Raw genomic sequence first — 24,185 nt, 5'->3', positions numbered from 1 at the left:
ATCGACTGCCATAATAGGCTTCCGGCATGCTGGAATAGTGATAACTCTGGGCCATCTTCCAGCTGTCCGGAGGACGATCATCATTAGGAATATGCGCCTGCCGGAGTCTTTTGTCTGCGGATTGTTATCACTTCAGAACGCCACAAATCTGTCCTATAATCCTGGGTAAAACATTAATAATCCTCTGAATAACACCACTCACCCTTCAAACCCTCGTCTGATTAACAAACGTCTCCTGGCTGTGGTTTGTGGAATGAGTCCGTAGCCATGAGAGGTGGGATACCATAGAACTCAACAACGTGACTGACATGTTGAGGATCTAATAAGAAATGATCTCAATGAACAGGGAGGTGGTGCAGGTCCTGAGCGCTGGGCTGTTCCTGAGATGTGAAGAGAAGGGATGTTGGTGTTTACTCTGTTGTATTTCATATCTCACGGTCTCATCTAAATTGAATTTGCAATTCCACGTCCAGCAGTATTTTCACAACGTGAAAAGATTGAGGACCTCGCTGTGGACTAATCCCTCTGGGTTAAGAAAAATATAATCCTCTAAATCACGCCTCCATTTTATACCGCTCTACATTATTAAGAGTTCTGAAGCTCCGTGCGCTTCAGGCAGAAGCAACTTCAGATAGAACACATGAAAAGAAAACCATAAAACACAAAGTGCTCGGCAGAGAGGGTTCAATAGTGGCGTCTTTTCAAACTTCTGTTTTGTTGCTTGCTGCAGGTCAAAGTGTTGCTGTGGAAAGATGTGTGCAGATGCACCATTGTCCACAGCTTCACAAACCTTCACAGGTCTACACTATGAGCTCTCAAGCTTTGAATCTCAGGTCAAATATTCGGATCATAAAGCCTTTCACTGACTGACAACGGGCCCCATTCACACACACACACACATATATATATATATATATATATATATATATATATATATATACACACATATATATATGTGTGTGTGTTCTTGAAAGGTCCTCAGAAAAGACATAACCCCGACTGTTGCACAGCATTAAGGATTAACACATAACCGAGAGCGCACAAAGTGAACCACTTGTTACAACGTTAACCAGGCTTCTCTGGGTCACGATAGCATGCAGACGGCTGCAGAAGGCTGCTGCAGAAGGCTGCTGCAGACGGCTGCTGCAGACGGCTGCAGACGTCACTATAGGAGTCTGGACAGGCGGCAGAAGATGAGTGCGGATGAAATAATGTTGTTACAGTATATGTCTGCTGACTGTAAAGAGCATATTTCATCTCTAAATGCTGCACCTGACACGAGATAAAGAACAGTCACTGACGCTAGCAAAGGGGTCTTTGAAGGCTGAGTGATCAGCATTCATCCTCGACCATTTCATGACTGGACTAAGAGTGCCGTCTGCTCTGCAGAATAAGAAGCTAGCAGTACAAAGCCGGCTCTGGACCCACTGTGCCTTTTAATCCGGGTTCTTAATGGAGATAAATGTCTGCAGAGCTTCAGAGGCTACAGGGACTCAGTCCTCTCACACCGCCTGAGAGCAGTCGGATGAGCTAAGAACATGGGTCACTTGTAGGTCCGCGTCCAGACCCAGACCCCATTGTATCCGGACCTATAGCCGATAGATAATAGAGGATTCTGAGCAGCAGGTGGGTGACTAATAACCGGTGCAGCTTTTCTAGCCTTCAGGACCTCGTTCAGCGGTCCAGGAAGCACAGAACCACACGGCGTGCTCAGAACCAGCTTCACCAGGGCCTTGAACCGACAACAGACGGACTCTCATGTGTTAACGTTCCTACGGACAGTTCAACACCAGGGTGTGTTCAGAGACACAAAACCATTCCAGCATGTTAAACTCTCCTCTCCCGTTTCTTTGAGGGAGGGTTTCTCAGGCCAGTGTGATGAGACGAGCACGAGGTGAAAGGTCACTCTGGTCTCCTGTGGATGGTGAGGAGGCTCCATGCAGAAACAGTTTGGACATTTAGTAACCTCTCACCTCCTCACAGCGAAGTGCAACCGGCACAAGAGGCTGCAGGGCAACAGCAGAGCGTCTGAAAGGAAAGATCGTGTTCTCTGAGCCGAGGTCTTCTGACCCGGCGCCGAAGCCAACAGTGTGAATCACAATCACTCGAATGATCAACAGTGGAATTCAATTGTAGTCCACTTCTAGCCACAACATCTGTCAACCAGTGAAAGTTGTTCATCAAACTTCATCGACTTAAAGAACGGGACACTTTCCATCCTCGCTTCAAAAACTGGAGCCTCATCTGACTTTTATTATTATTTAAAGTCTGAGGTGAACTAATGAGGATTCTCTTCTGATGCGTGAGGAACCAGACCTTCCACCAGGATCATCTGAGGCTACAGTCAGTCGCAGGTTTCCACACTAGACACATAACAGCTGCTCCCTGATGATCCAGACAACCAGCGTGGATATTCTAGTGTTCAACGATCGATGCAGAGATATTCAGACAGATATTCAGACAGATATTCTCCACTGCACTGTTTGACCCTTTGTGTTCATTCTGAATCCAGTTTATCATTATAGTTCATCCATCGTTCATGAAATCTTTCTCCTGAACAAACCACAATGTCTCCACAACATTTACACACAGTTATAATGATAGAACAACCAAAGTTAAACCAACCCTACTTCAGACTCGGCTTTGTTTCCTAAGAAGAGGACAGAGTCGCCATCTTTTTTTAGTACAACCAACTCTTTTTAGGCGAAATGTCACCATTAACTTACACAGAGTGAAAGACAAAAACACAGACAACTCGGTAGAGACCTGTCAATCAGCGTGTAGCCCCGCCCCTAAAGCATCCCCTGCTTCATGGTGTGTTTGACTCTAAATGGAGCATAATGTACTAAATGAACATCATGCTGTATTGAAGAAGACTGTAAACTAGAGATTGAGACCATAAACTCATGTTTACAATGTTTACTGAGGGAATAAATCAAGAGAGAAGTAGAGTCATTTTAGACTAGACTTCTATACAACCAGAGGAGTCGCCCCCTGCTGGACACTAGAGAACCTGGAGGCTGCCAGCATCTTTGATACGGACCTTATACTTTGTGATAAATCATGTATTTCACAGGAGACTGTGCTTTACCACCGTATCTTTCATTGCACAGGTGGTTGCTGCGTCATTTGAAGCCCAGAGTGATGCTTGCAGCTCTTCCTCTCAGGCTGTGAGACAGGGTTAGGGTTAGGGCAGCTTTCTAAAGCCTGACAGTGATGCAGGTCTTCCTGCTCTGCCAGTCGGTATGAACTCTGGGTTGCCTTCAGGTTCACCACGGTAATCTGTCCCTTCCATATCTCTCCCTCGACCGCATCCAGAGGAACCACCGGAGGCTGCTGCTGGAGCCTAATTGCTGTGAGTGAAATGGTAATGATTGACGGCGCTGCAGTCGAGCCTATCAACATTTCTATCGCCTCCTCTCTTCCCTCATCTGGATGTTATCAGCTGGACAATCCCAGGAAAGCTTTAATGGGGATTGTTGTGGAGTAAATCACAGTGTAAGCGTGGAGAGAGAGAGTGAAGAGGACACGGTACGGCCATCTGCAGTGGAAACTACACCCGGAACATGAATTCAAATGTCTTTTCTAGTGTGAACACAGCGACAGAACAACACATCTATACCATAATGAACACATGTGGTAGATCTATGTCTGCATCCGACCCCGTCACCCTCACTGTCACCCTGCAGGAGCGTCGACCATTCGTCTTCCTATTTCTATAAGTAGACACTTGTTATATGAAATAAAAACGACTTTGTGAATATATAGTTTAAAAAGAAATGCATGTAACTGAGGAAGTATGAAGCCCTACAGTCTGTGATCTTCAGCAGACGCTTTCATCGATTCTGGGAGCTTAAACCCACACTCCCATAACTCCAACGACCCGAGGAGAGAAAACATCAGTAGTGACAGTCTAATGTGCTTCTGTTGCTCTTCAGGGCCGAGGTCTGGCGAGATCTCTGCCAGGTATCGACTCCGCTCAACGCTGCTTAGTGTCCCAAAATGTGATCCCGGTCAAGATTGTTTTTTGCTGCCTAAGGGGAAGAACGCCAACACAAAGCGGCGAGAAGAAGCGCTTCAGCCCGCAGCGCGGTGCCGTCCAGAACATTATTGAAAATGCTGCTGAGCATCGCTGGACATGGTGTGTGCCTCAGACTGAGGCTTTGAGGAAAGGTGACGTGACCTAGATTGAAGAGCCGAGTGGTAGAAATAACCTCTCTTTGGTCAATCCAAGTTCACCAACATGAAATAGATTGTTGTTAAGAGATGCTTGCTTATCAAATTAAAATCTGAAGAGAAGATGAACACATGTATCTGAGCTGTCAGGACCTCCTCATACGTCAGCTGTAGAGTTAACCCCTTACAGACTGGTCGGGGTAAAGAGCCCAATGGCGGCAGCAGAACGCAGCAGACGGGCTGGGGAGGATGGTTGGATCGTGTTCTGATGTGGGACTGCTCTTAACCCTTTACAGCACGACTGTATGAAGTGTCAAACCCGTATTTCACTCACTGGATGGACCCACACTAGGGACTAAAGGTCCGTATATGTGGGTTGAGATTAACACTGAGCTAAAGGCTTCTGTTAGCCAATCGGTGAAGGCGTTTCCATTTCAGTTAAACAAACCAAGCACCTGCTTCGACTAGCGGAGAACCACACCAGCACCACCCGCTGTATAAGACGAGGACACATCTTCAACCCAGTCCACCCTCTGATGAAACAACCCAAGAAGACAAGATGTCACTCAGTAGGACATACAACATATCAGAGGACAAAAACAAGACAAGGAAAGCAACACAGCAATCACCAGGCTGCATCCTACAGGACAGTAGTTCTGTGAAACCTAACAGCACTAATGATGTACATGTCCTGTGTGCTGCAGGTTTATCTACAGTTAGTGAACGGCGCCCGGCTATCTCACCGCTCCATCCTATCTGCTCTGTTAACAACATCCCCGTTTTTCCACCGTTTTGCAGAGGAGAGAAAAAGTGACACGGCCGAGCTAATTAATCTCCCGATCATCCCGCGATCATCAAGCGCTCGCTCCCGGGGGGGGCGCCCGCTCACCCCTCCCCCGGAGAGCAATACATCAGCGAGACGGTCAGCGCCGACCGCCGGCATCAGTCGCCTCTCGCACACGGAGCGATATCAAGCGCAGACGGGACCAGCCACTGGCGACGCAGACAAGGTGTTAATTGATTAGGGTGGAACCAGGAGAGCTGGGGCCCAGCCAGTTTACCACACTGATTAGACGGATGAGGAGCTCATTTATAAGCTTGACAGGCACGAGATAATTACTAAAGCACACAGTAATATATGCAGCTGGGGTGACGGGCAGCACTGGGATGTGCGTGTAAATGTGCTTCACACAGCGGGGGATGGACACCACCAGAATGCTAATCAGAGAATATTTCACGTTAAAACTATTTGTATCGTCAGCAATGCGAATTGGCGACATTTGCAAAACTACAACCAGAGGTTTGAATAGATCGGCACAGGATCCTATTGAAGCCTAAAAGCAAAATGCTCCGAGTAAACGTTCCTCCGGTTCAAAGGTTACGCAGTGTCGATGTCCAGAACCTCCATCGTGAAAGGTGAGAACAGATGGATCTGGTCCAAGGTTGAAAAAGTAATAGAGCTTCATGTGTTAAAGCTGCATTCTCTCTAGTGTCCACCAGGGGGCGACTCCTCTGGTTGTATAGAAGTCTAGTCTAAAATGACTCTACTTCTCTCTTGATTTATTCCCTCAGTAAACATTGTAAACATGAGTTTATGGTCTCAATCTCTAGTTTACAGTCTTCTTCAATACAGAATGATGTTCATTTAGTACATTATGCTCCATTTAGAGTCAAACAGACCATGAAGCAGGGGATGATTTAGGGGCGGGGCTACACGCTGATTGACAGGTCTCTACCGCTATCGGAGACGTACACGACGCCACCACTCCACAGTCCAAATATGGTCACTTCCTTTCACTGGTTGCAAAAAGCTGAAATGGCAAAATCGAGGCTATACTATATTGTATTTGTTACAAAAAACGTGATTGGTTGTTGTTTTTATTAGCGGTGTGAAAAAGATCATGGTGCTTTCTCTTTGCATTCTATTTGCATTCCATGTTAAAGTGAGGTAAAGGCTTTGAAAGGATAAGAAACAGTAATCAATGACATCAGGCTGCAGCCACATAACCCCCCGTATTAAAGCTTATGAAAGCGCCTCTTTAACTCACCTGCCCCGCCCACTCCGCCTCTCCTCTGTGATTGATAATGGAGCACAGTCAGGGCCGGATTTACATAAATAATAGCGCAGGGCGAATCCGTGCTGCCAATTCCATTCAATTTGTGCTCCACTATCTGCGTGTAATTACTATCTGATTTACTGAGGCAGCAGCAGCTGCGCCTGGGATCTGACTTCTAGGTAGACTCACAAATGAAGGAGCTCAGGAGAATCCAGTCCACGGGTAAAAAAAGAGTGAACTATAGAAAAGACAACTGTGTTTAAGAAGAGAAGAATGAGCTGCAGCGGGACAGAAGTCCAGCAGACGCTCAGAGAGGAGCAGGTGAGGAGGACGGGATGGATTTGACTGATGCCTCCTTAGATAAAAGCAGCCAAATGCAACTGATGTCTTATCAGAAGAAAGTAATTAGCAGCCTGTTGGTGCGGTTCAGAGACGTGGAGCAGAGAACCACTCCTCCCCATCCCTGTGTCTGCTGCTACTGCTGCTCACTTCATGTCAGAGCTTCTCAAACGCTCTCTGTCTTTCCACGTCACCTCACACATCACATCACATTTACATGCTCACACCCTCTTAACAGGTAAAGAGGAGATCCATGTCTGATGAATCACACCTCTGTTATTGAAAACATAGAGACGCGTTAATACTTGGTGAATGAGAGCAAATGAATCCATTCCTGCACTTCACAGGGTTTCTCAGGTTAGAGGCCTGGAATCAGGTGTGGTGAACAGGAGCTGTAGAAACGTGAACGTTATGAAGTACTTCAGTAAATACGTCTCAGGAATGTTGCAGCTTTAACGCGTTTCAAACAAGGCGGAGCTGCTGACGTCATCACTCACACTGGCGTCATGTGACCGCGTGACGCTTTCTCTTCTGATGAGTGCATTCACGCTTCAACGATCATAAAAGAGGCGTTCATTTCATTCATCTTCAACACATGGAAGCATCACAAACAGGCGTTTAAGGTCGGCCTGCTGTAACCTCTGAGGGATCCGCCATGTGGCTCACAGCTGTACTGCAGATGTGAACGGTGAAGAAACAATGGAAGAAATGATGCTTATTGTTGTGAGGACCTTAATAAAATGTCATACCACCGTATTTGAGGATTACTGCTTCACTTTTCTTTTCAATAACTTCTGTTTTAAACATGTTATCTCTTTAATCGTCTTCAGCAGAAGCTAGACGCATCAGACCTCATATGTTTGGACACGTCTCCGGTATGAGGCGGACTCGTGGTGTCTCATGAACCCAGAATGCATAGCGTCTTTATTCTGCGCTAGCGAAGGAGTTTCTGAACTCCTGCTTCATCGCTGGTTTCAGCTCAGAGAACATTTACAAATGATGGGAACAGGAAGATTAAACGGATAAATACTGTGAGGAAGTACAAAGTGTTCTTAGGAAAACATCACAGTATACTGCAACATGCTCACAGGGATGGAAATACAACAATAAATAATAGAGCAGAACACAAAAGAAAAGTCTCTCGACGCCTCAAAGCGCTGGCAGGACGTCTCTTTACTGGATCCATGTTCCACTAATTTCCTTTTGGCAAGAACTTCAACAAACGGCAACATAAAGGAGCCTCCCTGTAGATGCTGGTGAACACACGCTGCTGTTTGAAAGCAACACTGTGTAACAGAAGAACACCACTACAACACATCGTTGTGAGGGGAAAGCGTGTTCACCGAGTCAGCCATTCACGAGGAGAGTCTTTTATTTCACTATATCTGCAGTACACCTTTAAGCCACACGAGGGAGCCCGAAGGTTCGTATCGGAGCGACGATCGGAACCAACCTGTAACGTTTAACCTTATATGAAAGGCTTTAACAGATGAAAGGAATGATAAGAATACAACCTAATGCATGCATTTGGTCTCATTTATAATAATTCAGTGTTTTCAACAACATATACATAAAGAAGTTGTCATTTTTCAAAAGTATACCAGGAACGTTTATTCCCGTTTATTCATAGAGAACTTAAATTGTGAACTGGGTCACGATTGTTTGTCATTTTTTAGAAACTGGGTCCCTCTTTGGGAAACACTGCACCAAGTAACACACACAGTCAAATATCCATCAGACTTCAAAGAAATCTCCCCTCTGTCATCTCGGGCTGCAACAGAGAAATGGGATGGATGTCTCGCTCTCTGACATTCCAGTGCAATGTTGATGCAACTCAGAGGACTCCTATCAGACCGGCTCTGAAGCAATTTCAGATGGTGGCCGGTCCCGTTTACAGCCAGTAACGGGTTCACAGAGTGCGGTGAGGTATTTGTGGCCGACCGGCCGCTGGTTGGCCTGAGCTTCACGGGAGCATCGGTGGATGTGTGACCGTAGCCCACGGGAAACAAACAAGGGGCTTCTCCTGGCATTTGTTTTTGGATGAAAGGCACAACTAAGAGTCCTAAAAGCCCGGCGCTCTGTCGCATCAGCGAACTACCGACGGCTGATAGTGAAGACGCCTCTTTGTGTCCTAGCTGTTCAAGACAGAAGGACAAAAACAAAGACGCCACAAAGACACAATCTGGCCGGGCCGGAACGTTCTGGTGACAGTTATGAAGCTGAAGTGTGGCTTCATGGAGACATTTACACGACTAGTGTTGATGCTGAATGTAGTGGACTGAAGCAACGACGTTAGTTCAGACATCACTGCTCAAGACTGATGGTCAGCTGACTTCAGCGAGTGCCAACATCAGGTCAAAACTGCAACTGTACGAATACCCACAAAATTAATATTTTAGTTTAGTGCTTATTAGCGAAAGTTAGCATGCTAACACATGAAGCTAAGATGGTAAACATTGCAAACAATAGCTATTAAACTTCTATATTCTCAGCACTGTTATTGTGAGCATGTTCAAAGCCGTGTGTGTGTGTGTGTGTGTGTGTGTGTGTGTGTGTGTGTGTGTGTGTTCTCACACAGCTGGACTAAACCCTCCATTATGTTTCAGAACACGTTCTCTGCTGGACTGAGGTTGCAGTAATAAATACGCGAAAACTAGAATGCAACAAAATGCCCTGGTTATGTTCAGGCAATTAAAGTACTTGGTTAGGACCCATCAAAGAATCCAGACCCAGGAGAATGAATAATGGACCCTAATGGACCAGTGTCCCGATGTGGCCGTTAGACCCACAGACCCACTACTGGGCCATCAGAAGAAGCAGAAGTGGACACCAGGAGCTCAGTCCTAAACTCAACATGTCGGCTTTATTCAGACAAACACACAACTGTGAACTCTTTTTCACAATGGACATTTGAATCGTGGTTCATACTTGTGATGTTAGCGATGATTATAGTTTTGAATGCTGTTTTCTCTACTATAACTGAGTTAAGTTACCTGAACATTGACACACGTTAAGCTCGCGCTGCAGCAGCTGTTCTGTCAGGATGACTGTCGATAGACGGATTTGCTTTACGTCCGTCTGAAGGATCCAGATCACAGCTGCAGCTCTTCAAGTCTCTTCATCAGACTCAGTTCAAAAACAACATGCAGGCACACACTACCCTGCTGTAAGTGTGTGTGTGTGTGTGTGTGTGTGTGTGTGTGTGTGTGTGTGTGTGTGTGTGTGGGGGGGGGGTTACGGTGGGGACTGAATTCATTACTGACCTACATCACGGTTTATAGCATCATAAAAAGAAGCAACCGTGACTTACCTTAAGATGCACATCTGTTAATATGTAAGATGTCTGATCGTGCTTCTTTAATAAGTAGCTCATTTATTCAACTGGGTTCTGAAGTGGTCTGGATGTAACAAACAGACATTTAATGTATTAAAGAGTATCTATGCATGTTGAGTTAATGAGAGCAGAGGAGTTGTTTTACGGTGTACATAATTACATAATAGTCACGTGGAGCCTCCAGCCTCAGTGATTAAAGTCAGACGATGATGAAAGAGAAAAGGAGTAATCAATAATTGTACTTCACGTGTTTTTCACGCCTGTCAAGGTAACATTTACATCCTCAGTGCTGCTGTGTTCCACCTACGTATAGAAGGGCTTTGAAATGCATGCATATGCTCTAATCTCTGAATGAAACATTCCCCATTAAAACACAAAACTCACAAGCTGCTTCCCTCTCGTTGAGCTACACTATAAGAGATGGGATGAAGCGTACTGGATTGCATAAATAGCATCTCTAAAGCCCACCTGAAAGGCTCAACTGGAGAGTGTCAAAGTACTTGAAGGGAGATTTAATTGTAGGGGGGGGGGATTTAGGAGAAGCAAAACACGAGCAGAAGGCGCTAAGATTCTGCAAATAAGGAGAGCGGTACTGCTGGAGTCCCCGACAGATGGAGACGGAAACGAACCTGGCTGCAACGTTTCCTGGTTGCTAAGCACCACCTGGACATGATGAAGGAGTCAAAGCGTCCACTCTGCTGACTGTCCTTCACATAGGTCATCTTGATCATGAATACTGATACGAGTAGATGGACTAAATATGTTTTCAACTTTAGAATATGAACGGCTACAGGAGGCGACCGTAGAAGAGGGCATCGGGTCAAACGTCCCACAAGGTGGAGTGTTGGAGGTAAAGGCTTCCAGTGTCTCAATCATGAGGGGATCCGTACTGACTGAACTTGATTCATATAGAAATCTAAAGGAAAGTTTGTGTTCCGCCCCTGCGGCTGATGTACAGCCAGAGTCCTGAATATAAGAGAGATGACTCACCATGCATCCGGTGGAGTCCAGCTTTCGGTCCGATATGCAGCGGAAGTTGCGGCTGCAGCCTCCGTTGTCTTTGGTGCAGTCTCTGACGGGCCCGAACGAGTCCAGCAGGACCTCCAACGAGTCGAAGGACGAGCTGATCATCAACTCCTCTCTGTGAACGGAACGAGTGACAGGAAAGAGGATCCTCAATAGTTTGTTATCACTACTGAATGTCCAACGCGTCATCTCTGAGGCCTGCTGGGTAGATGAGGGACCGTCGGTTCACATCACATGTGAACTGACACACATCTGCATCACTGCAGCAACGAGAGACGCTGAAACACTGAAACACTGAAACACTAAAACACTAAAACACTGAGACTTTTGTTAAAGACGATCATGAACAGATCAACTTCGGTGACTTCGGCATCATTGATCGATGACAAAGTGATCTCGGCAGCGCAGACCTTCAAGGACCTTTTCACACCTTACAGTCAGAACCAAGGTTTTGTTACATTGTATACTTTAGATCCAGATAGTTTTGGTTTCACTAAAGAACTTCTTTTGACATTACTACTTCCTGCTGTCATCGGCTGCGTCTCCCTTTAGTTGGCATTGATTGTTGAGTAGATGGGCCATCTCTCTCCTCACTCTCTCATCACTCTCAGAAAATAATTCAAGTGTCAGAACTGTTGTGCATTCTTTTCCAAAAGGCTATTTATAAAGTCGTCACATCAAAGGTCAAAGAAGAACGTCTTCTCTTCCCCTCATTTGTTTCCACGGCTCATTTGGTTTTGTGTTCTTTTGCCTTTTTCCATTTCTGGCAGCAGCCTGCCGGAACCGAGTGTAATCGCTTCAAAGCTCCTAACCACCTGATCCACGGCTCAAGTTGGTCTGGACCAGGACCACCTCTGTGAGTCAAACCAAGGTCCGGCTGTTTGGAGGTTTCATTCCTGTACTTTTGGTTTGGATCAGAATTACTGGTCTGGACCAGAGGAGCCGTGTTGCACTTCATCAAACCTTCTCTGCTGGAGTTTAAACTGATTTGTGATCATGAAACATGAACTGATTATTGATAGCACACAACAGCGCACGCCTGTTCTCCAGTTAGGCTCAGATTATTAGTGATTCACACAGTAACACAGAACCAAGCTTTGAGCACCAGTGATGTTCTGGTCAAACCGGGTCCAAAGACTATCAACAGGGTTTTTATTGTCTTTTACAATCTCAAGGACCGTGTCTGTTTGTACGTACATACGGTGTGTGTCCACTGACCAAGAACATCTCTGTTAACAGTTAGGACAGATGTCTACCGGCTCTTAGAGGTTTATCTGACTTGAGCACAGTACAAATCCATAGTGTATGTCTGCAACAGATAAAAAATGCCTGATTTCCACTTCTTGAGATCTAATACCTGGACACCGCTTACATTAAAGTCAGATGTTGATGAACAGAGTGGGAGGAGTTAGCACAACTGATTCTTTATGCTCCGATAAACGTGGCTAACGGTGGATCTTCCTTTCATTCGTTTGGTTATCGGTCCCTTCTTCTTGGACTAAGAGGTCCATACGCTGCCATCTGGACCGGAGCTCGGACAGACGGAGCTCTTGCAGATGCGTTCGGGCCGCTGGGTCGATCATTTTGAGAGGCACGGATGGGGCACGGGGTCCACATGGACGGATGACGACATCTACATCACACGGATCAATGTGGAGCCTTACAGACGTATAAATGGTGTTACAAGTTATGTCAACTTCAAACAAGCTAATGAGAGAAGAGCAGTGGTTAATTAGTAATGCCTTCCTGTCAGCAATATGCAATATGCTTCAGATATCAGTTCTTTAGATCATGTTTCATGTGTAAGAGGACATGCTGTGACTTCTTATTGAAGAGAAATCCATTTTCATGAATTACAAAAAGCTGCATGTTTAATTCATTCTGTCCGATCTCCACGAGAAGAGCTGCGACTTCTCACGGCACAGTTAATATGCGAGGCAGCAGACCTGAACCCCTTCGCTCTGAGCGGTCACTGTGCGCCGGTGATTTTTCGGCTTTCCCCTTAAACCTCCTGCAAGGTCAAAAAGCAGATGAGCCAATAGAAGGAGAGCAGCAGGAGTGTTTGGTGGCGATGAAGAACAAAGCGGAGAGGACCTCGGTGTCTTACAGAGGAAGAGTGCTACTCGTGCTCCGTAAGAACTGGTGTGACAGCGTTGCCATGAACCTGGTCTTGGTAAAGAACGTGGTGACCTCTCAGGCACTGCCTGTGCTCCTCTGCTCTCCCCATGAGAGCAGACAGCGAGCTGCCTTTCCTCTTCACAGTGAACTCGATGGTATCTCACAAACCAATTCTTCTTTTACAATTGCCCATTGCTTTGTTGTCATTTATTCAGAGGGGACCTATTGAACAGAGCCTCGGCAGATGATGAAACTCAGAGCAAGTGTGAATGCTAAATTATTTGGGAACTGCAATTACAGTGGAGTCACATCCATCGGTCGCGTGCAACGCAACATACCAATAAAAATCAAGCAAACAAAAGGTCTCATCGGTGAAGCTACGGCAACATTCATCACATCCAGAACACAGACGTGCTGATAGATTAGTTATCATTGAGGTCCTTAGAGGTCCAAAATATCTCCTGTCCTAAAGGAAAACTAGGGGGCGGAGCATAATGAGGCAGGATGAGGCAGAATGAGGTAGGATGAGGCAGGATGAGGCAGAATGAGGTAGGATGAGGCAGAATGAGGTAGGATGAGGTAGGATGAGGCAGGATGAAGCAGGATGAGGCAGGATGAGGCAGGATGAGGCAGGATGAGGCAGGATGAGGCAGAATGAGGTAGGATGAGGTAGGATGAGGCAGAATGAGGTAGGATGAGGCAGGATGAGGCAGAATGAGGCAGGATGAGGCAGAATGAGGTAGGATGAGGCAGAATGAGGTAGGATGAGGCAGGATGAGGCAGAATGAGGCAGGATGAGGCAGAATGAGGTAGGATGAGGCAGAATGAGGTAGGATGAAGCAGAATGAGGCAGGATGAGGCAGAATGAGGTAGGATGAAGCAGAATGAGGCAGGATGAGGCAGAATGAGGTAGGATGAGGCAGAATGAGGTAGGATGAGGTAGGATGAGGCAGAATGAGGTAGGATGAGGCAGGATGAAGCAAAATGAGGTAGGATGAGGTAGGATGAGGCAGAATGAGGTAGGATGAGGCAGGATGAAGCAGAAGACGAGCCAAACAGACAAGTAGACGTGACAATGATGTGACAGAGAGTGGCAGAGAGGCGGGGTTTATATAGGAGGTGCAGCAGAGTGAGCAGCTGATGAGGTGGGTGTGACTAACAGGTGAGCTGATGAGGAGGCAGGTGAGGGGAGTTGATGACTAGAGTGAGGAGTGATGGGAGAGAACGGGCAGAGCTGTGACAGAACGTATCATTTTGACAACACTTAAACCCATTGGGCACTAAGCACTACCTGTATATATTTAACAGTTTGTCCCAGACAGCTGTCAGCAGCTGAGAGAGGCAATAAGCATAATTATGGACAGCATTAAAATGGAGAGCAAACAATGAGAGGGCTGGAAGTACATGTGCGTCAAAACAAGCCGCATAAAGAAACATTCATTCAGCCCATTTACCACTGAAAAGTACCACCAAAGGTTGAAATGCCAAGTTACTCCCTGCAATTTCCTCACAGTAATTAGTGATTGAGTTCAGAGGAGTGGAAATTACCATCAAAAAGGGGCAGAAAAAATGTAAAGGTATTTGTGAATATTGCTGCTCTGATGTTGGATAAGTGGGTTTTTTCAATAATTCCGACTCAATTTGCTTTTATATTAAGCAAAAGCAAAGGGGAAATGGAATATGGAGTTTTCAATTAGCGCATTTTGTCTCGCAGCTTAAGATATAAGAAAAGCATGAATAATACAAACGCGTCTAACCAGCAGGATACAAGTCTTCAGTATACAGGCTCAAGGCGACGCAACAAGAGCACTAATAAACACACGGCGAAACAAAAACACACCGACGACGATTCCTCATTCATCAACGGCGCCATGAAGCCAGCTAATCAAGGGAAGGAAGATCAGGGCTCATCTCTACTTATCCATCTGCCAGGGAGCAAGAGAGTGACAAACGATCATCAGACGAGGGGCAACAAGGCTCAAAGGCTCAAAGGCTCAAAGGCAGAGGAAGTCAGCAGCTCCAAGATGCGTCAGCAGTGTTTCCTGGAGGCCCCCGGGGAGCGATCATCACATCCCACATCAGAGGGAAACCAGCCGTTTACACAGCGTCTCGGAAAAGCTGCCAAATGAAAATGAAATGTTGAACAAAGATGGCGGACTGGAATGAGTAAACATGGGGGGGGGGGGGGGGGGGGGGGACTGCCAAACCGTAGCCCAGAACATAATGAATGTACAGTTAATATAATGCAGCATGAAACAAAGATAACTCTACACCAAGAGGATCCAACTGTAGAAGAAACAGCAAAACAGCAAAACAGCTCTTCAAAGAGCGGAGGAGAGGAAACCAATCATTTTCTACACTAGAGTACTCTACTCTACTCTACACTACTCTACTCTATACTATTCTACTCTACTCTACTCTACACTACTCTACTCTATACTATACTACTCTACACTACTCTACTCTACTCTACTCTACACTATACTACACTACTCTACTCTACTCTACTCTATACTATACTACACTACTCTACTCTACACTACTCTACTCTACACTACTCTACCCTACCCTACTCTACTCTACTCTACTCTACTCTACACTACTCTACTCTACACTACCCTACCCTACACTACTCTACTCTACTCTACTCTACTCTACACTACTCTACTCTACACTACTCTACACTACTCTACACTACTCTATTCTACTCTACACTATACTACTCTACTCTACTCTACTCTATTCTACTCTACACTATACTATACCACTCTACTCTACACTACACTACACTACTCTACTCTACACTACTCTACACTACACTACTCTACTCTACTCTACACTACACTACTCTACTCTACACTACTCTACTCTACACTACTCTATTCTACTCTACTCTACACTATACTACTCTACTCTACACTACTCTATTCTACTCTACACTATACTACACACCACACCACTCTACTCTACACTACACTACTCTACTCTACTCTACACTACTCTACTCTACACTACTCTACTCTACACTATACTACACACCACACCACTCTACTCTACACTACACTACTCTACTCTACTCTACTCTACACTACTCTACACTACTCTACTCTACACTACTCTACTCTACTCTGCACTACTCTACTCTAAACTACTCTACTCTACACTATACTATACTATACTATACTACACACCACACCACTCTACTCTACACTACACTACTCTACACTACTCTACTCTACTCTACACTACTCTACACTACTCTACTCTACTCTACACTACTCTACTCTACACTACTCTACTCTACACTACTCTACTCTACACTATACTACACACCACACCACTCTACTCTACTCTACTCTACACTACTCTACACTACTCTACTCTACACTACACTACACTACTCTACTCTACACTACTCTACACTACACTACTCTACTCTACACTACACTACTCTACTCTACACTACTCTATTCTACTCTACACTATACTACTCTACTCTACACTACTCTATTCTACTCTACACTACACTATACTACACACCACACCACTCTACTCTACTCTACACTACTCTACACTACTCTACTCTACTCTACACTACACTACTCTACACTACACTACACTACTCTACTCTACACTACTCTACACTACACTACTCTACTCTACACTACTCTACTCTACACTACTCTATTCTACTCTACACTATACTACTCTACTCTACTCTACACTACTCTATTCTACTCTACACTATACTATACTACACACCACACCACTCTACTCTACACTACACTACACTACTCTACTCTACTCTACTCTACTCTACACTAGTCTACTCTACACTACTCTACTCTACACTATACTATACTACACACCACACCACTCTACTCTACACTACACTACTCTACTCTACACTACTCTACACTACTCTACTCTACTCTACTCTACACTACTCTACACTACTCTACTCTACTCTACACTACTCTACACTACACTATACTATACTACACACCACACCACTCTACACTACACTACACTACTCTACTCTACTCTACTCTACACTATACTACACACCACACCACTCTACTCTACACTACACTACTCTACTCTACTCTACACTACTCTACTCTACACTACTCTACTCTACACTATACTATACTACACACCACACCACTCTACTCTACACTACACTACACTACTCTACTCTACTCTACACTACTCTACTCTACTCTACACTACTCTACACTACTCTACTCTACTCTACACCACTCTACACTACACTATACTATACTACACACCACACCACTCTACACTACACTACACTACTCTACTCTACTCTACTCTACTCTACACTATACTACACACCACACCACTCTACACTACACTACTCTACTCTATTCTACACTGCCCTCCTGGGCACTGCCGAGGTGCCCTTGAGTCGAACAACAAACCCCAAACTCCAACGCATGTCTATAGGCCGTGTGTGTTTATGTGTGTACTACCCCACACAGTTTAATAAAGTAGTTCTTCTTCTTCTTCTGGGTTTACGTGTCATAAAGAAAGGAGACGTGTGTTTCCTAACCTGGGGTTTGGGACCCTGAATGTGAACCCAGGACAAGTCTGAGGGGACAAGGACAACAGAACATAGTGTTTTGATGTATTATGTTTACTTTTATGGAACAGTGAATACTTCAACTTCAGTGAATCAATGCTCTAGAATCTATATTTTCTGACTTTCCTGTGGGATGAATATGTTGAAATAAAATAATAGATATGTTACAATCTTCTGAGTGATTGTTCTTTATACTCATTGTATGTATTTGTTATGTTCTTTGGGAATGTATGTATAAAATACATTATTGAATACATTTCTTCTTATTTTCATGTTTTTTTCGTTAAAGGGTTTTTACAGTAGGTGAACAGGGGAGAAAGTCCAGCGTCCAGCGTTGTGAGCTGGATGTTCGGCTCTGAGGGAAAATGGAAAGCGATAGAGGCGCCAAAAAAATCAAATAGAAAATCATCTGATCATCAATCATCTGGAAATGAATCAACCTCTGTAAGAACCACGTTATTACATTCCTCCCTTCCCCCGATGGTTTCCAAACTGGGCCTTTCAAACCCAGCCTCCAGTTTACACATCGTACAGAACAAAAAAAACTGAGACTGTTGACGTGATGTCAAACCCACCTTTCACTTTTCTCTTAGTGATAAGAAATGAATCGTTCATATGTTGTTTATGACCTCAGCTTGATCCACCTCTTCAGGGCTCGTTCAGGAGAACCATTCCAACACTGAAAGAACTTTAAATGATGAAGAAAACACAGGAATGATGACGATGTGTGAAAGTGACCTGAAGGTTATGTAACCGCTGATCCTACGGTGAAGCGTCTCCCATCAGTCAACTCTACCTGAGCGCACCATCACACCTCAGACGGACTTCATGGAGGACCGACATGTTGATGAATCCACAGCCTCTGAGGAGGGCTGCCTCAGAGCGCCGAGAGGAACACCACATCAGACCGGTCGGCTAGAACTCCATACTGTGAGGCAGACGTCCGGTTACCAGCCTCACAGCCTCTCTTCCACTTGTATTCATAGCAAACGTTGCCTCTTATGTTTTAACCTTGAAACTGACTGCAGAGCAAACGTGTTGTGTAACCTTATAGACTAAACGTTGTGCCCATCTACGAGGCGAGACGTACGATTATTATTGCTAAAAGAAGCGACAGTCTCACAGGCTGTGTGTCAGAAGTGAATGAGGCCACAGAGACCTCGTCCATTGGTTTGTGGACTACGCTTTTCAAGACTCAAATTCTGCATTTTGTCGGCGCCTTCATGATTCCTGGCTTTTTGCTTCCAGAAGTGAAACAAGAGGGTGGAGCTAAAACACAACCGAGTGCTGAATCAGACAGTTAACGTGCATCGACTGAAAACACACTTTGAAAGAGTCAAAGTTGTAATTGAAACACGGACACCTGTCCCAGACGGGACAACGGCGTGATAAAGACCTGTCAATCACTGTGTAGCCCCGCCCCTAAATCATCCCCTGCTTTATGGTCTGTTTGACTCTAAATGGAGCATAATGTACTAAATGAACATCATGCTGTATTGAAGAAGACTGTAAACTAGAGATTGAGACCATAAACTCATGTTTACAATGTTTACTGAGGGAATAAATCAAGAGAGAAGTAGAGTCATTTTAGACTAGACTTCTATACAAGCAGAGGAGTCGCCCCCTAGTGGACACTAGAGAGAATGCAGCTTTAACACATCACTTTAGTTTATAATCATATAAAAGGTTCACTTTTTATTTATCGATAGCTACCAAATAGAAAACCATCCTCCATCACGGTTTGAATTTCAACTGACAATATTCTTTTTCCTTACTGTGAAGTGGTGAAGCAGCTCTACACACATTTCATTATCAATGTCAAAAATCAATAATATTAATCTGATGTAATCCCACATAAGTGGAGGATTATTGTTTTATTTAATTGTCATTATTTAAATATGACGAGGTGTGACTGGACCCTCAGTACCGCTGCTCTGAGACGCTCCTTCTGATCAGTAGCTCGACAGCATCGTCCACTGAACACAGTCTCCCGGAGGCGTCGCCTTCAACCCTTTCATGACGTCCTGCTCTTGTTGAGGGACTACTTTTATACCTCAGTCACGAAAATTAGCCAGGGGCAGTGAAAACGAAGTAAAACCCCTCCTTGAGTGGCCACATGCTAACGAGGAGAGATGATGGGGATATTCATTTGAGCGAGACTAATTTCACCTGGACATCGTTTTCACAGAACAAATCACCGTCGGCTGAACGAGGGCAGGATCTGTTGACGGGGCATGTTCCAGCACACACTGAAAGACAAATCCACACTACTAATAACATGAAGACACCTCTTCTGCCAACAGAGCCTGTGCACACAGACCTCTTCACTCCAGCGGGACACTGTCAAACCACCTGCAGTCACCTTCACTCTGCTGGGGATCCAGCATGATGCTGAGCCCCGAGTACAGTAGGATCACAGTGTAGTTATGTCCTTTGGAAGGTTATGAGTAATAGTACACCTACTTACAGCTCTGTGTGACTCTAAATGGAGCATAATGTACTAAATGAACATCATGCTGTATTGAAGAAGACTGTAAACGAGAGATTGAGACCATGAACTCATGTTTACAATGTTTACTGAGGGAATAAATCAAGAGAGAAGTAGAGTCATTTTAGACTAGACTTCTATACAACCAGAGGAGTCGCCCCCTGGTGGACACTAGAGAGAATGCAGGTAAATTCCGACAATGATTTAATAAACTTAACTATTCAATGAAACTTAAGAATGCTGATAATTAAAGTAGACAAAGTGTTTCTTCCAGCTGTGAGCCACACCTCCATGTCCTTTGGTTGCTGCATTGTAGTAGAATGATGTCATCAACAGCCCACACAGAGGAGGCATCATTACATGGGGGTGACCGTGGCTAAGTGGAGACCAGGGACGCCTTTCAATCAGAGGGTCGGTGGTTCGATCCTCGGCTCCTGCTCTACTAGTCTCATGTCAATGTGTCCTTGAGCAAGGCAAGCACTTAACCCCAAAATTGCTCCCGTAGCTGCATAGATAGATACTGAATTGGTAAGTCACTTTGGATAAAAGCGTCTGCTAAATGACAGTAATGTAATGTAATGACATGTTCTAATTACAATTCTATCTGGCTAAACCAGCATGATAAAAATTAACATTTAGTATTTTCATCCAGAAGAAGTGGATTAGATGTATAGTACTATGAGTATTATATAGTACATGAGCTCTTTAATACGTTCAAATCAAATATCTGAACAAAAAGAGCTTAAAGTACAGAAATAGATTGAAAGAAAATTAGAAATAGATACACTGACTAGCTCTACTAAATCATCCAATCATTTCTAGTCCTATGGTGAATCCCCAAGTATGCATTTTACACACACACACCCACACACACACACACACACACACACACACACACACACACACACACACACACACACATCCCCGCAACAAACTTGATCTGCCGGTTTATCTGATTTCACAGACATCCCATCATTAGGTTTTCCTTTAGCCCCGCCCCTTTGCGTCTCTGCTGTTAGCTGAGTCCAGTTGAATTCTGCAGCTGTGTTCTGGCTCACCTCAGGCTCTTGCTGTGACCCAGAACTCCAGAAAGCAGATTTTCTTTGGAGGAGTTATGATCCACTTAAGAATCAAAATGCTCTCCATTGCTGAGTAATTCTTTCTTCTTCTGAATGTGTTCTTTACTCCGGCTTCTCTGCGTCTTCATAATTGATTTTGTGTTGGATGTTTGAGTTTTATTACCCGCTGAATCATGACCGCTAAGACCTCAGCATCAACCTCACAGGGCCACTCAAGACTCACTGCAACAATAGCAAATAAAACATAAAGCGCTGATTAAGTGAGAGCACAAGTCGGTGAGGCGGTCCCGAGTAAACAGCTATCTTCTGGGGCAGAAACTCAGACGGTCATGAGAACAAAAAGGTATGTAAGGTCAGCGTGAGCTTTAGTTTGTGTTGTGAGGCTTCATCAGGAGCCCAGCGTGGACAGAGGCGCTCAGCGAGGTCCCGCTCTCCTCTGGTGGGAGGAGTCTACGTCAGCGCGACAAAACAACAGCACAGAGCGGAACCAGTAAATCTCACCGTACGTCCACCGCGTCCTCCATCACCGTCATGTCCGTCTTGCACTTGGCCGAGGGGTTGATGGCGAGCTCGGCAGGAGGGATGACGAAGCTCTTGCTCAACGGCAGCCACATGCCTTCTCCTAAGGTGTACGTGAACCTGCAGAGGACGAGAGGGGCAGAGCGGCAGAGCATGGTTTACAGGTTACAGGTCAAAGGTCAACAGGTTAGATGAACATCACTGTTATGATTTCTGATGTGTGAACGCAATCATCAGAAGTAAAACGCTAACGTTACGTTATGAACAAACAACACGCTCACATTAACACGTAGTATATGTATATGTATATGTATGTCTATGTATTCTAGTATATGTATTTTATTTATGTGTACGTATTTTAGGCTGTGGAACAATACGTTAAAACTCTCTGCAGCTTGTGTTAACCACAGACCGCTCAGTCATCTAACCGGGGAACCAGGAGAGCTAAACTGCTGACTCACTCTGTACTTCCAATATCTGTTGACATATTTCAGTCTCGGCTCGATTTTATGGGGAAGAATCCGGGTTCTTAATGTGTAAATGTGGAGCGGTTCCCCTTTAAAGGAAACCAAGGTCTAGTTTTCCTGTCGTGCAAAAACAATATCCCCGTCGTGATGCCCGCTGTTCAGAGACGAATGCTTCTTTCTCTGCATCAGTGCTTTAGTATAATGACATCAAGTGGCCTCAAGGTTCTTTACATTACCTTTGAGCAAACGTGTCTTTTTTTTAGAGCTCTGTCTTGAGCAGAAGGACACTTTGTGCTAATGGACGCAATGCATACCAAATGAGAAGCCCTGAGCAAAAAGTACAAAAATGGACCAAGAGGACTTCCCCCGAGACAAAACGGGACTATAAATCTGTCAGCAACGGAGGTCTGGAACAAGAGCTTCAACAGGATTCTTTATCTGCGAGTCAATGAGGGACCATCCATCTTTAAGCTGAACAGTGAACGCTGATTAACATCAAACGCATTATTAGCGCTGATGAATTATGCATGTGTACTTGTGGCACAAAGGAGGGGGACTTGTTGATTAAATGGTTAACAGCCTTTTATGTTTTTTATGCAGACTACACACATTCCCCCATTCACAATTGTTCAATTTGCATTGGTAATTTGCTAACTTAGCATAAGCAAAGGGCAGCGTGCTTCATTACCAGTGGCTCTAAGAACACTTCATCACATCCTCCCTATTACTCAGAGTATTTCTGCGGATCAAAGTTCTGCTGTCCGGACATTCAACCCCGGCTTCCAGCGACTTCTTATAGGAGCCTATTAAAATGCTAATATTTCAGCATTGTTTTCTTCTTCCAGCAAGCTGTTACCGGCTCTCCCACAAGTCATTGCGCCACCTCTTGTGGGACCGTGTGCAGCAGGCGTGCTGAAGCTCCCTGTGATGCAGCGTGACGCACGTACGAGCGAGCGCGGCACAAATTAGCAGCCGCTTAACGAGCGCTGCCGCTTAATGGACGACCGGGGACCGGTGTGCTGCTGCAGGACCAACTGGAGGTGGAAAACACGGAGCGTCCCTGTGAGAAAAAAAGTTGTTGAGTGGGAAAATATGGCTGCAGTCCTCAGAGGGCCCGGCTGATACTGTGTGTGTGTGTGTGTGTGTGTGTGTGTGTGTTTGAATGCGGTTGATACTGTGTGTGTGTGTGTTTGAATGTGGTTGATACTGTGTGTGTGTGTGTGTGTGTGTGTTTGAATGCGGTTGATACTGTGTGTGTTGTGTGTGGTGTGTGTGTGTGTGTTTGAATGCGGTTGATACTGTGTGTGTGTGTGTGTGTTTGAATGCGGTTGATACTGTGTGTGTGTGTGTGTGTGTGTGTGTGTGTGTGTGTGTGTGTTTGAATGCTGACTCTGAGCATTTAGCTCCTCTGACGCTGGACTTTCTGCATCCCAGAGTCTGCTTTGTTCTGTTTTTACTCTCGGTGTACCGCTGTGATTCTAATTGCCTCATTTGCTCCTGTGTTTAACGGTAATATCCGCTTTGGTGAACACGGCGACGGCCCGCGGCTCTCTCGCTGATGTCCGCGGTTTCTCTTTGGTCGCTTAGCGAAGTTCAAAGCCTGGAGGCTGAGCGGTTTCTAAATTGGGACGGAAGGCTGTGCGGCAGCAGCCGGGGGACAGAGACGCTTTAAACCACACGGCTGGACGGACCGAGCAGCAAAAGGGCCTCTTGGAGAATAATAAACGTCCGCGGCATGGAGGGCGATGTATTAAAGCACTTCATGGAGATATCGGCTAACGGCTAACGACTGCTAACGGCCGACAGAGCGGCACACGCGGACTCCGCGGGCTTCCTTTTTAATGGAGAGCGGTAGCTTGTTGTTTTTGCTGCTGCGCCGTCACTCTGGTGGATGAAGACTGCTGAGCATCCTCTGTTAGATGGCCTCTGTCTGGAGGAAAGGGAACGCACGGGTGTGAGGAAGTTCCCTGTGATCC

The 24,185-nt window shown here is 45.2% G+C and overlaps 1 protein-coding gene across 1 annotated transcript in view; it reads right to left on the bottom strand.

Moving 5' to 3' along the window:
• The window catches only part of LOC137879740 (astrotactin-1-like), a gene marked incomplete at its 5' end in the record, with an annotated part of 65,929 nt that extends 44,067 nt beyond the window's left edge, over positions 1-21,862 (bottom strand). The window contains 2 exons of the mRNA XM_068720645.1: positions 10,897-11,047; positions 21,725-21,862. Of these exons, the coding sequence (XP_068576746.1) occupies positions 10,897-11,047; positions 21,725-21,862 (289 nt within the window). The remainder of the gene's footprint in view (positions 1-10,896; positions 11,048-21,724) is intronic.
• Positions 21,863-24,185: the final 2,323 nt, after the last annotated feature.

This window comes from Cebidichthys violaceus, unplaced genomic scaffold, assembly GCF_023349555.1.
Source record: "Cebidichthys violaceus isolate CVI_PGR_0920_01 unplaced genomic scaffold, fCebVio1.0.p SCAF_250, whole genome shotgun sequence".
Lineage (NCBI taxonomy): Eukaryota > Metazoa > Chordata > Actinopteri > Perciformes > Stichaeidae > Cebidichthys > Cebidichthys violaceus.
Note: the sequence above shows the minus strand (reverse complement) of the source record. Positions and strands in the feature narration are given on the sequence as shown.